Raw genomic sequence first — 14662 nt, forward strand, 5'->3', positions numbered from 1 at the left:
GCTTGTAGTCCATCCACTATGTTAATTCATAGGACTGTGCTCTTCAGATGGCCTTTACCTTTGGAAAATGTTAGAGTTGTTGTTGTGGATTAGTGTCGTTATCTTTAAAGCCCTAGCCCTCTTTGGGATCCAAATAACAAAAGAATGGCTCTCACTCTACCAACCTAGCTGTGTGTTAAGAAAGTCAGAGGAAGCTTTTTTGAAACCAGGAGAACACAACTACACCTCTGTTGTGTCCTCCTATTTCTAGAATGGGTTCATCATTGAAGTTTGATTGGTCCCAATGCTATTATCACCTTGGCACCAGGTTTAGTGAGCATGGTTTCTGTTTTAATTTGCTGTTTTAAGTTATTATTCTATTTTTATTGTATAGTATTATGCTTTAAATAAGGCATTTTTAGATTTTTCCTTTTTTACTGCTCTGCTGTCTTATAGCAGGGTAGAAGAAACATATTTTAATAACAGAAAGAATAAAATGATTATTTTTAACATGGAAGCTTGTACAGCATGTGCAGCTGGAATCAAACTTCTTATAGGCAATGTCTGTTGCAATTTTAAGTGGACAGTCCTTTAAACATGCCTTTTGGACTTCTCTAACATTCTCCAGCTTTTAAATGAGTACAGATGTCATCCTTTGTACTCATTTTTCTTGTTGGTGAATAAGAAGGGAGCAGACATATCCTAAAGAGCTTCCTGAAAGAGGAACAACATGCAGGTATCTGAAGTCAGCATGGGCTTCGATCTCTGGGATCATGACCAAGCAAGTCGTGAACATAATTTGAGAGCCAAATAAAAGAGTTCCATGTTAAATAAATGCTGAAAATATTACCTGTACTAGCCATCTGATCACAACATTATTCTACGACATGAGATATCTGACTTTCATTGGAACGTTGCTGCTGGACCCAAGAGTGCATTATTATGGCAGCTTGTCAAATTTAATTTGTTCTGTGTCTCCACATTAAAAAGGATGCAGAAAATAATAATAATAATAATAATAATAATAATAATAATAATAATAATACAAAAAAACAAAAACTCCTTTGGAAACTATGACATGCTATATTTAATAATACTTGTCCTTAGGGTCTGATGAAGTTCTGAATCATCTTGCCAGAGGGAACAAAGCAGCTGTGTCTGACTTTGAGGGACCCGAGATAGGGCAGAAGGCATTTCTAGTTTATGTGCTGAATGACCCTCTTTATATGGTTAGTAGGGGCACATAATACATGTTGGTAGAGCAAATTGAATTTTGATTTGTGGCTCACCTTTAGGGAATCAATTTCACTGCCAAGGAGACTGCTTTATAATTTCAACATGAGGCTTCCTGTGTTTTAGAGGAGGCTGTGAGAGCTAATGGACGAAGCAACCAGCTCAGTAGAGTCTGCTGTGCTGTATTGTTTCAGCAAAGATGTTGTTGAAGTTGTGCTTCTTCGTGCTAATCATTGAGCAGGGTTTTTGTTTTGTAGACATGCTGCTCAGCCAGACTTTGAGCAACAATGTTGAGAGAACATCTGTCTCTGGATGCTGTTCTGGCTTCCAGCTTGCTTCCATCCTAAACTGCCTTCTTTATCATGTACATGAGCAGAAGAGGGAAATGAAACAAGGGTTTTGTCTCAGGACAGTCAGTTGTATAAACAAATCTCCAGTAGCCTATTAAGTGTTTCAAGGCTTCTACTGGGTGGTAAGATATTGGCTGGAGAAAATATTTTTTCTTTCTCTATTTTGTTCTTGGCTAGTACTTTCATAGTTCTCATCTAAGACAGACTGTAATAGGACACACTATGTTTTCTGTAATGCGGTAGGTGAAATCCTGCTTCTTGGCATAATGAAGAAATTAGATATGCTAAGGCTTGCTTTGATTTCTGTTTTTAGAGAGCTTCGTAATGTTGATTGTTGTTAATATATGTTACATATTTTAACTGTGTTTTTATTTGTGTTTTGGATTATTCTCTTTCCATAGTTTTTATTAGCTGTTTTGCATCCCCTTTATTGGTGGAAAGGTAGAATACAAATATGTTAACAATATGTATGACAAATTAATATTGTAATACGGGTAAATCAGTTCTCTGCATTAATGGAGCAAAGTGGTCTTTTCTTTCCTGCACTTTTGGTGAACTGATGAAACACATTCCTTGAATGGAAAAGTGCCTGAGTGAAGTTGTTAAAACCTTCCATTAACTTTTTGAGCAATAGCAAGCTAGATTTATTAAGTTACTGAATTTGTACCTTTCTGTTCTGTCAACAAATAGAACTCAAGGGAGCTAACTGTAATAAGAATAATATTTTTAAAAATTAAAATGCCATTAAAAGCAAATCAATACAGCAGGTATCAGCACAAAACATAAATCATCTTGCTAATTCAGCATTCCAAATGTCTCCTTGAATAATTTTTCTAACCTGTTGATACAATGACAACATATAGAGAGCTACTGGTCTCTTTTGGCAGGGAGTCCAAAACTTTTAAGCAACTTTATCCTTTCAGGCCCTCCCTCATATTCCCAGTGAATATATATTTGTTTATAGTTGGCTAGACAGGAACTTCCCTTGAAGATCTTTACAGTTGGAGGTATTGGTTTACTAATGGCAAATTCCAAGATTTGACGCAGTTTCTCCCAGTGATTTCGTATGTATGTTAAATTGTACAGGACAGAAAAGTCCAACAGCTGTCATGTTGAATTCAAGCATCATATTCTGAAATTGCTTATCTGAGAAGAAGTAAGCTACCATAAAATTGTTCTCAATGTCATATCCCATCTAAGTGGCTCAGAAGAATGCCATAGTGGATGGTATCAAAGCCACTTTGAAGCCAACAATCTAGTTCCAAGTATATATTATCCACAAGAGGCATTGAAACACTCTCCAGAAGCTAAACTGAAATGGATCTAGAGAAGCCACATAACCCACAGATTCCTAGAGTTGGGATGTTTTCACAAACTCCAGCACCTTATTCAAGAATGAAGTATTAGAGTCTGGATGGAAACCATTTATAGTGAAGTACAGGAGAGGTTTGTTTGTTTATTTACAAAAGGTAATCACTACAACGTCTGGGTCTCACCTCTCCAGAAATCTTGTCAACATACACAATGAAAAGTACTCCATCATAACTGGATCACAGAAACCAAGTTATTAAGGCTGTACAAAGACCACAGAACATGACATGGCTGTGGATAGGCACATGCCTGCAGAGACAGCTAAAGGCAATTCAAAAAGATGGGTTTTATATGCTCTCTCTTTCATTATCAAGCACATCTTTCAAAGGGTTGCACAGCCCTAAAAGATATATCCAGTGAATAGATACTAACTACAATCAACAATCTTGCATGCATGAATAAGATAAAAATAATTTTATTTCTGCATCTTGTACAAATAGATAATTACAAGTGGCTTATATATTCTTCTTGCAGATCCAAGTGTAATAGGTTTTGACTACCTAAAAAAGTTCAGTTGGATGATGTGTAAATACAGTGGTAATAAAAAAAATGTTTTGCTTGCTATGGTCACCATCATAGCCTTTAGTAGATGCCCTTTCAGCTGCTGGTGGACTACCAGCAGCCTTAGCTACTATGGGCAAGAATGGGGGTTGCTTTAAATTGTTATTCAGCAGTATCAGGAAGGCCTCAGCTTCCTCTCCTGTGGTATGACTGGCTCATCTTTGAATCACCCAGTTCATTTCATTACTACTAGCTCTCTTGAAAATCAGGGAGCTTAATTTTTTTCTACTTAGTAGGAGAGGCAATTCATAATCCAGCTGTGTGAAACATTTCCATATTCCAGGGGCCAGTCAAGATCATTTTCATACTCCAATGGTGCAGCAGGTGCTTCCTGCCTGGAAATGCTAAGATAAGAACCTAATCCTCCTAGGAGGCACCATTGTCAGGCTTCAGAAGGGACTTTAGAGCAGTGTTTCTCAACCTTGGGCGCTTTAAGCTGTGTGGACTTCAACTCCCAGAATTCCCCAACCAGCATGGCTGGCTGGGGAATTCTGGGAGTTGAAGTCCACACAGCTTAAAGCGCCCAAGGTTGAGAAACACTGCTTTAGAGCTTCTGCCATAAGAAAACAGGGAAGGCAGCAAGATGGTAAACACATTCTTGAGCTACCTGGGGAACTGCCTGTTCTTCCTCGCCTGGTAAGAAAATTAGTTTGAATTATGATATTCTTTTCCTAATGACTGTCTTCAGTGATAAAAGGCTAGAAGTGGATTGTGGATGTTATTTGTTGCAATCACTTTAGTTGTACCAGGTAGTCTTGAATATCTGAATTGTTAGATTTCATGTTTTAAACAGCACAGAAGTTTTATAAAAGTTTAGTAGAAATATTTAGCCTGAAATTCATATGTGTTGTAGATATTTTATCACTTCATCTTTTTTTTTACTGAAGTTGGAAATACTAATGGTCATAATATAATGGTTTCAGTCCAGGAACTTACTTTGTTTTAATGACGGGTGCAACTTTTTGTTAATTAAATAAAACCCATGCTGTGTTTGACTGTTTTGAAAATACCTTTAAATTAAAATATGTGTTCATTGTTCTTGTTTTGCATTTACAGATTCACATCATTGATTTTGATGATGAAAATAATATTATAAACAAAAATGTTCTTCTGCACCAAGTTGGTGAAATTTGGCACATAAGTGCCAGTCCAGCAGATAAAGGTGTATTTGCAACCTGCTATAATAAAAGTAAGTGTAATTTTCTTGCTATTATTGTTCCCATGAGAAATTGGCAGCTGGTTATTTGGCAGCATATATGCAATTTCTAACTGTTCCTATTTATATGAATTCTAACATTTGAAATTAAACAACCCTGTTAAAGCATACATTTGAAGAAAAAATAGGAAGTTAATAAAACTTGGGCGTGAAATATATTCCTTCCTATTTATGCGATCACAGATATCTATATAGGAGGGCACCTTCATGGGATTTGATGAATCTTCAATGAGTTTTCTGTGTCAATCAGTTGCATGCTGATGTGTGAAATAATGGAATCCAGCTTGTACCCTCAGCACATAAAAGTTATTCATGCTTTCTACATATTCTCCCGGCCAAGGGAATGTTGGACAGGGAGAATAAGGAACCATGCTGATTCCACTGTTTTTAAATTGCATTCTGTAGTGTCATTGGATATCCAATTTCTTCCTATCCTTTTTCTGTGTCCTTACTCTGGGCCTTTCCAGAACAGTTTGAGAAGAATACAAGCGGAAGAAGAGAATTTCATTTGTCAATGGAAATATGGCTGAATAATATTAGATGGAACTCTTGTGTCCTATCCAAAACATCCTTAAATATCATCACAACACATTTAGCTTTCTATTTACAATGAGGCCTTCCATACATAAGCATTCAGGAATGTGCTTCATGACCAGCATATTAAATAATAGTCTCAAGTCTGCTGCATTTATAGATTAGCAAACATCTGCATATTTATTTATTTATTAGTCACATTTATATAACCACCCATCTCACACAAAGCAACTCTGGGTGGCGTACAACAATTTAATAAAACAGCAAATAGATAAAATGAATCATTATAAAAGGATAAAAGGTAATTATTAAAAATAAAAAATATTATCAAAAATTTTAAAATTTACAAACCCCATGGAGAGAGCAGAATATCAATCATAGTGAAGCCATCTGAGAATGTCTCTGGTTCCCAAAACCCCCCAGGACTGATGACATAACCAGGTCTTGAGGGACTTCGTAAATGATAACAGGGAAGGAGCGAGCCTAACTTTAGGAAGGAGAATGTTCCACAAGGAGGGAGCCTGCCTCCTAGGATCCACCAAATGTGGATGGCCAATGGAACCCATAGCATACCGTCCCTGCCAGATTTAATGGAATGGGCTGATGTAATCGGAGAGAGGTTGTCCCTCAGATAACCCAGCCCCATGCCATGAAGGGCTTTAAAGGTCAAAACCACCTTGAACTTGACCCGGAAGCAAACTGGCAGCCAATGCAGCTCTTTGAGCAGGAGACACAAGTCTAGGAGGACCCCCAGATTGCACACCGGGTCTGTCTGGGGCAGCGCCACCCTATCCAGCACCAAAGATGGCATAATCCTAGAACCGGCAGGACCCAAAATCCAAAGCCACTGAGTCTTGCCTGGGTTCAGTTGAAGCCTGTTGTTCCCCATCCATATCCTCACAGCCTCCAGGCACTAGGATAAGGCATTCACAGCATCGCTTAATTTGCCAGGGGCAGAGATGTATAGTTGGGTATCATCAGCATATTGATCAGGCGATGGATGAGCTCACCCAGTAGCTTCAGGTAGATATTAAATAGGGGAGAGGAGAGCACCAAACCCTGCGGCATGCCATATAGTAGGGGCCAAGGGCGGGATCTCTCCTCCCCAACCACCACCGACTGGAATTGACCCCAGAGAAAGGAGGCAAACCAGCTGCCCATCCCCAGTCCCCTGAGTCGATTTAGAAGGATACCATGGCCCGTGGTATCGAAAGCTGCCGAGAGGTCAAGGATAGATGCACAACCTCCATCCCGCCCACACCAAAGATCATCCAAAAGTGTGACCAATGCTGTTTCTGTCCCTTCCCCAGGTCTGACATATTTACACAGAGGTAAATGAATTCTGTTAAATCTTGTATTTAATTCCAACTGGCTAAGCATAAAAAGAACTTTATATGTTCTCATCTTCATGGGTACAATTAAATCTCCAAACTCATGTTTATCGTTGGGACATACCTTTTCGATGTCCCACAAAGTTTACCCATTTAGCCTAATTCTATTATGTATCTTAGCTCCTTTAGCAAAAGTAATGGATCTCAGTTTCCACCAACTTCCTATCTGTCTGCAGTATTGTAGAGAATAATAGTCTCCTATATCTAGAATGATTTGAAAAGTGATATTATAGTGGCCTGTTTTTTGAATGAATAAATGAACTTATTCTCTTTAACATTTTACATTTAATATCTGTGTCTGGAGTTTGGCATCCAAGAAAGAAAAATACATTGTTGAGCAGCTACTTTAAAAAAAAAAAAAAAGAACAGCAAGAGACTAAGATGATAAGCAAGTGGCTGAAATTACATTTATTGAATAAAAATGTTAATAGCAAAAGGGATTATATGTACATATTGGCATATGAATGGGCAATCACAGAGTAAAACTGTTAAATTAACTGAGTTCAACTCCTGGGGAATTTTTCATGTACACAGCTTCCAATAGACAAGGTAGCCATAGCCAAAGTTTAATATTATATCTGGGAAAGAACAAAGCATGTTTGATTCTGGGTGAGTATAACTGTGGAAAGTCATATCCCTCCTTTAAAGCTGCTAGATCATTATATCTTGAATTGCAGTAAATCTTCTCACTTTGAGAAGGTGAAAAGGCAGAAAGGATAGTAGATCATTCTGGGCCCTGAGTAGTTGGCAAAATTAGAACAATGAAGAGCTGACAGAGCACTGAGCAGAGATGAAATACAACCCATGGATATCCTTCATTACTTAATTTTCACAGATCTCATTAAAAACTTGGGAACTCAGAGAAGGCTACAGACTTAGGGGTAAACTGCTAATTTATAATCATTATCCTCCGCCTGAATGAAACAAACAGAAAATTGAAAAGACATCAGGTTCTTCTAGCATCTTACAACTAATGTTCATAGAATTGGAAAAGTAATTTAAGTCATGATAGGATGTAATCCCTGTCAAAATTGCATTATATATAATCATTAGTGAGAATACTGAGTTGTGGAAATTTAGGTGTGGTGGGCAGAAAGTGGCTCCTTTCCCTGTAACTAATTTTCCAATGGAGTAAATTACATAATCCACTCTGGGAAATGCGGATACAGTATAACCCATGCTGAATCTGCTCGTTTTTGTTACAATCTCTTTGCTTGCCCTTTCACCATTGTCTGCTTAACTCTCTCTGCCAGTATGGCTTGAGGCATGTAAAACACCAAGCAGAAAAGTTATTGTGGCTGCTATAAAACCAGTAGGTGGAACTTTCCATGGTGTTTCTCTCCTAGAAAAGCAGAATTTGGGGACTTCAAGAGACTTTATAAAGCATGTTTCAATCTTAAAAGCTCTTTTGATTTGTGACATAATGTTGGAACGAAACTCCACATGGCCTCTGGATCCATTTGTAGGATAGCGAAAAGGCTTGTGAGATGGCAAAGTGTAGACATATGTTCTGTACAACTCCTCCTCTCCTCTCCTCTCCTCTCCTCTCCTCTCCTCTCCTCTCCTCTCCTCTCCTCTCCTCTCCTCTCCTCTCCTCTCCTCTCCTCTCCTCTCCTCTCCTCTCCTCTCCTCTCCTCTCCTCTCCTCTCCTCTCCTCCTCTCCTTTTAGGAAGAACTTAGCACAAGTTCTGTTGAGTATATTTAGAATGTGAAAACAAGACAAATTATTATTATTCACTTCTTCAAATTACTGCTTGAGTGGAATGAGACTTTTGGTTCAATGTGACTACTGAATGTTTCATTTAAGTTATTGAATTTTGTGTGTCTTATACACTAGGGTGATAATGGTGTGGGTGGGGAAGAGGCCCTACAGACATGCTGAACCAGCCCTTCTGTAGATCCTTTCTCTCAACTCAGGGCCCAGGTATTCCTGTTATGAGAAAGCTGATGGCTACATCTTTCTAGGTGCCTTTTAGGATCAGAAATATCCACCTGGCTGTAATTATCACTGAGTGGAAAAGTGAGGTTGGTTGTTCATCTGTCTTAGACCAACAAAAGAGGATAATCCCTTCCCAGTGCTTCTTTACACGTCTAACCATAATGCCTTCTGAGACTATATGTATACTGTACAAAGATTTTCACCTAGATATCATCGTGTTCCCTAGGTACTTCTGTAGTCCATTCATGCTTTCTCCTGGGGTTGCCCAATCCTTCTTACTGTAGCACCAGAGAAAAGTGAGCAAGTCAGAGGAATGTTTTGGAGTCACTGCCTTCAGGACTGCCTAAACTAGTAAAGGTTCAGCAACTGGTGGTGGGAACGGGAGCTTCCTGACTAGAAAACCTTTCCCTCGTCTCCTTTGTTGGCATTTTCTGAACTGGTACATAATAAGGGATATTATATTATATTTTATGTATGTATGTATTTGGTATTAGCTTGATGAACTACGTTACACCATAGACTCTAGAAGGTATATAAGGTTGACCATGGAACAAATCACAGTATTATAATAATAAGAAACAGTAAAACTGTCAACAGTAACAAACTATGGGTAAGATATTGCTTTTTCTCACACAAACATTAAATAGTATTTTCCTTATTTTCCTTCAAAATAAAAATGGTAGTGTTAAATGTTTGTATATTAATTTCTTAACATATTGAAATAAACATTATTTGCACATACACTTTTTCTTTTGATTGTTCATACAAGAAAATAGCTTAGTATAAAATGTTACCAGTTTATAAAATGGTTGAGTTTTAAAAAATAGGATGATTTATGTTTATTTTTAAATATATTTATTTCATGTTTTTAGATACTAAGAAAGATTATGTCACGCTAAGACACTGAGAAGGAAAGCATTGTTTCCCTGAAACATATTAGGTATTAATAAGTACAGTTCTTTCTGAGAATGCTATTTTCTGTAATCATTTGTGACATCATATGTGGTGGTTATTTCTTAGCAAGACCTCTAGAAAGTGCCCTGCCTCATGAAGATTCTGGTAAACTGTCCCACAGAAATTCAGACGTTCCCCCTGTTTCTGCTCCTTCTGCTCCTTCTATTGTCTTCTCTCAATTTTTCAAGAAAACTTGGCTCAGGAGTGATAAGTTATGACCAGGATTGTGCTCAACAAAATAAAACAACTTCCCCACTCATCTTGGATAAGCTATTAATTACTGTTAATAATCAGCTATTAAGAACTAAGGCCAGGAATATGTGGAGACTTTTTCTCCCATTGTTTTTCTGATCTAAATTATCTTCCCCTGAATCTATTGTTGGTCCCTCTTGGGTCAAAACATGAGTGTTTTTTCTTCACCATCCCAGTTAGGAGATAATAGCAGCCTGAAGAGTGGGATTTTGATTTCAAAAATAGCTTAGAGGAAAAGTTGTCCCACTTCCCATCCTTCTGTTCTGCTGCTGTGATCTAGCTGCTGAATTGGTGTATAATATTGTTCAGATATGGTTATGTGGGAGAATGGATAAGAAATGGACACAGGTGAATAAGAGTGTTCATTTAAATAAGATGTAAAGTTAAAAAATAACAAAAACGTAAAGCTGATCTGCGGTCAGTATGTACAATGCTTATTCTATAAAAGTCATAATATCATTAGCCACCGTTTATTAATTCTTTATCAACTTTAAGATCAGTTAGGGCAATGATGTTTGGCATACGCATAGATTTTCCAAAATACTGTAGGAAAAAGTCCTGGAATTTTCCACCATAAGAGATATTTTCAATAAATTTCATAGCCCAGTAACTTGAAACTGTGGAATGCTTTGCCAAAGAGGTAATTAAGTCAACTTAGGTAATAGAAACATAAGGTAAGACTCAATAAATGCTACAATAGAAAAAGAGAATAATGTGCTGCGGTGCTTCCCGAGGTCCAGGAATGAAAATCCTGACCTGTCTGGAGGTACCTCCTTGGGAAGGCAGATGTAACGTGTGATTGGAGAAATCTCTCTTGTAGAGCATCTGTCTAAAAGTAGAGCATGCTGAGAGAGATAGATGGACCAATAGTCTGATCCCCTCCCCTCCCTCACACAAAAAAGAGCGTTTTCTGTGTTTTTACTGAAGTTGAAAATCCTTCAGTTTTCCTGAAATGAGAATTATGCCCTCTTGGTGGGAAAATCTGCTTTAAGGAAGTTATAAAAGAGTTAATTGAATTGCTACTTAAATTAACATTTTAAAAATTATAAAAACACTAAAAATTCTTCAAGTGAGAGATACAAAGGTGATTTATATAACATACAGCAAAATGGAACATTGCTATGATGAGTGTAAATGAAAGGAAAAGAAATAAAAGCGGGCCATTATTTTGCTTTGTGTTATGCTAAATCCTCCTGGTTAGGTATTAAAGCAGTCTTCTCTAACCTGGTTAGTTCTTCTCCTGGTGTATTTGCTCACACTGGCTAAACGTTCTAGGAAATGCAGTTAAACAGCCACCTATAAAGACAAATCCAAAAATGTTTTTAAGTTGCACTTTTGCAAAAAAAATTATTTTGCATAGGATTGTAAGTATAAGTAGGATTGTATCAGATAGTTACTTTCACTTTTTGCCTCTTGTAAGTTCTAGATTATAATTTTCCACTTGAAGCCAAAATGATTATCATGGCCAAATGTTACACTCTGGAAATATTCTGAGAATGTACAATCAGAATGTATTGCCTGGATTATCAAACTGAATAAACACCTTTTCTTGTTTTTTTTTTTATTTTTAATTAAAAAGCTTGATTTGAATTGATACGTAAAACATCCTGTGATATATAGCATGCTGATCTGCTTTTAGAATGACAGAGGGCAGCCCGGTTTCTTGTGAATTGCTGTCTGCTGACGCAACAGAGGTTCTTCGCCTTTGCTGCTCTCCCCATGGGTCCTCAGACTCTAACCTAATACGCTTCTGTTCCATTGACTGTGGCTCAGTGAGGGAACCACTTCTGCGCCTGGTCTCAGCCCCCAATTTTGGCAAACAGGGATCATCTGAGGCTTTAGCCTGAAACCCCAGAAATGATGCCAGTTATTATAGATACTATGGAACTGTGATAGGACTCAATGTAAAACAGCCTCCTATATTCCTATAATACAACCAGAGGAAGTGGCTTGATTGCAGAGAGGCGTAAGGGGCACAATGAAGCTGCTTTTACAAGAAATCTGTTCCATGCCAAGCTACTGCCACTTTTAAAAGTAAGACAGTTTCATAAGGTCTGACACTGGTAGCTGCGGAAATGCCGATTTATCGCATCAGCGTGACAGTTTTGGAAATTAAATCTGCTCTCCCCTCCCCCGCTTTTCACCTCTTCCTTCTTTGGAAAATCCTTGGAGGGCAGGGACTGGCATTGCCACCTGCCCCCTCCTTGGGGTGAAAGCCTTTGTCCCTGAGAGAGAGAGCAGCTGGCACAACCGCTATGTAACTTACACCTCTCTGCTTCAGCATCGCTGGCTCAATGTGCAATGTAGCAGAATTAATAATACTTTAGGGATCTCACATTTGCATTACCTGACTTTATGGAAAGGGGGAAGAGGAAGAGATGTGCAGTCCAGCATTTCATTAAGGGTTCAGCGTACACGTTTAGTAACTTTAATATGGCTGCAAGAGCGGGTGCTGTCTTGTCTTATTTAGACTTAAAAGGACCGTATTCTAATGCTTTATGGAAATGCAGTGAGAAGAGGACAAGTGTCATTCTTTGGCACTGACAAGGGTGCGTAGGTGGAGGTCATGAGGGACGCTTCAGTTGGATTGAAGAATAGCTTATCTGCCATGGAGCTGCAGCACACCCTGGCTCGTATAAAAAACAGAGTGAGGAGAGGAAGTGGCAAGATGATTCAAAGGCATCAGTTATAAATATTTCAAACCCATGCCTGCAGTAAATAGCTCAGTTCAGAGTTCTTCCCTGGGAAAAGGGAGGATTTGCTCCAAAGTAGACTTTCCGGAATATGTGCTTTTTGGAGCAGGAGGAGGAGGGCTACTGATCTCCTGGTGTGTCTTCTTACACAATGGCATATTTGGATGTGATGATGGAAACTGCCAGAAGAGGGCAAAGTCCTGTAATTGTAGGCGATGTTCTCTTTGTTTCGGTGAACTGGATACTTTGGACTAGCGTTCAGAGAATTTGGAAGATTTGGTGGTAAATAACCTGTCATGAGGGGTCAGGGTATACCACTTCGTTTTTGTTTTACTTTACAAATAGGCAGGCACTGCTGCATTCTCTACTCTCAGACTTCACAAGTTCAGTATGAAGAATGTAATGATGTATTTTCTAACCTCCTCTGCCAGGAAAGCCTTTGCATGTGCGGCAGCCCCCTCCCACACTGCCAGGTTGCCTGAGAGACAGTGAGGGGGAGCCTCTCTTTTTCCCCAGGAGGGTAGATTTCCTTTGCTGTCAGTGCTGTAAGACAGTTCTTGCTTGCCAGTGCAACATGGGCACAATAATTTAGAGAATGACACTTTCCAATGAAAAAGCAAGTCTTACCATTTTTTAAATAAAAAGTGCTAGAAGACAGCAGTAGCAGCACTGATTTCTTGTTGCGGCGGAAAAACAGCAAATTCTAAAGTGGACTAGATCCTTTTGGGCTGTTCCAATACTGTATATACTCACGGGTAAGCCGAGAATTTTAGGTGCCAAAATGCACCCAAAAAATCAGGTTTGGATTATCTGCAGATGGGCTTATCTGCAAGTATATATAGTAATACTTTTTTTTTTAAAGTACCTGTATTTCCATATGTGAGGACCGGTTTAGTGTAGTGGTTAAGGCACCAGGCTAGAACTCGGGGGACCGTGAGTTCTAGTCCCACCTTGGGCACAAAGCCAGCTGGGGGACCTTGGGCCAGCCACTTTCTCTCAGCCCTGGGAAGCAGGCAAGGGCAAACCACTTCTGAAAAACCTTGCCAAGAAAACTGCAGGGACTTGTTCAGGCAGTCACCAGGAGTCAAAAACTGGCACAAATATATATATTTATATATATTTATATATATAAAAATTTCCATATATACTTGCGGATAAGCCCATCTGTGGATAAGCAGACCTTCGAATTTTTAACCAAAATATTATGAAAAATGTGTGTAATTGAGTGGCCTTAGAAATCTGAATTATAAATCAAGAAACAAAATAGAACATTCTTTGGGTTTACTGAAGTGAATTTACACCAGAAATGAGCTGGGGAGACTGCTTATTCATTCCATATTATACATTAAAATAAGTTTTATAAAAGTAAACAGTTCCACAATTCTAACACTGGGAATTCATCTCCTCATGCACAGCCTCACTCTAAAGTCATTACAAGGAATTGTACATGCCAAAGTCTTGTCAACAAGTATGTGGGTTTCCTAGAAAACATTTCCTAGTCCTACATTTATTGAGATGTGATGTAATATATTTAAGATGATTTTTTACATTAGTAAATAATGCAAAATAAAATAATTTGAAGCAACAAAACCATTCTGGAAGGTGCTCCAAGCTGTCTCTATGTGTGTGCTCTGAATTAACCTGGGAAAAGACAGGGCAGCTTTAATTATTCAAAAAGGAGCTTTGTGAATGCTTGCCTTTCAAAAGTTTTGCACAGACCTATACCAGACTTCATTATCTTGGAGAAATTCTATCTAGTTGACACTGACTTGATGGCACTTAATCATCGTCATACCAGTCTTCAGCCATTTTGCTTCCTGTGATAAGTATGACAAGCAGCCAGTTTTTCCATCAGTTTTGAAGCTTCAACTATGGGTGAAAATCATCACTGTAATTTTGCGGTGATCCTTGCCATCATTCCATCTCCACTGCTGGAGAACATTTTGGTCATGTAGCTGCCGAACAGTCCTTTGTCTTCTGCACTTGCTGACAACTCTCTTCTGCTTATGTTTCCTATCTACAGCATCATGGTGGGTAGGGGAAGGGTTGGAGATAGCATCCAGAAGATGTTTACTGTAACTCAACAGCAGTCCTAATTGACCCTTCTCTTGGGAGAGGCTGGTGGGAACACTGGTACTCTTTTTTCATGAGGTCAACTCAGCATGCTCCTTATCAGCCCATCTTTTTGG

The 14662-nt window shown here is 38.6% G+C and overlaps 1 protein-coding gene across 3 annotated transcripts in view; it reads left to right on the plus strand.

Annotated features, from left to right (window-relative positions):
- The window catches only part of EIPR1 (EARP complex and GARP complex interacting protein 1), a 69800-nt gene that overhangs the window by 10596 nt on the left and 44542 nt on the right, over positions 1-14662 (plus strand). For all 3 annotated transcript variants that reach the window (XM_007424684.3, XM_025164427.2, XM_025164426.2), the window contains one exon: positions 4551-4683. In XM_007424684.3, coding sequence (XP_007424746.1) covers positions 4551-4683 — 133 coding nt within the window. Of the gene's footprint in view, positions 1-4550; positions 4684-14662 lie in introns of those variants that run through there.

This window comes from Python bivittatus, unplaced genomic scaffold (genome assembly GCF_059951505.1).
Source record: "Python bivittatus isolate LINGU-HERP-01145 unplaced genomic scaffold, Pbiv_v1 ctg000020_np1212, whole genome shotgun sequence".
NCBI classification, from domain to species: domain Eukaryota; kingdom Metazoa; phylum Chordata; class Lepidosauria; order Squamata; family Pythonidae; genus Python; species Python bivittatus.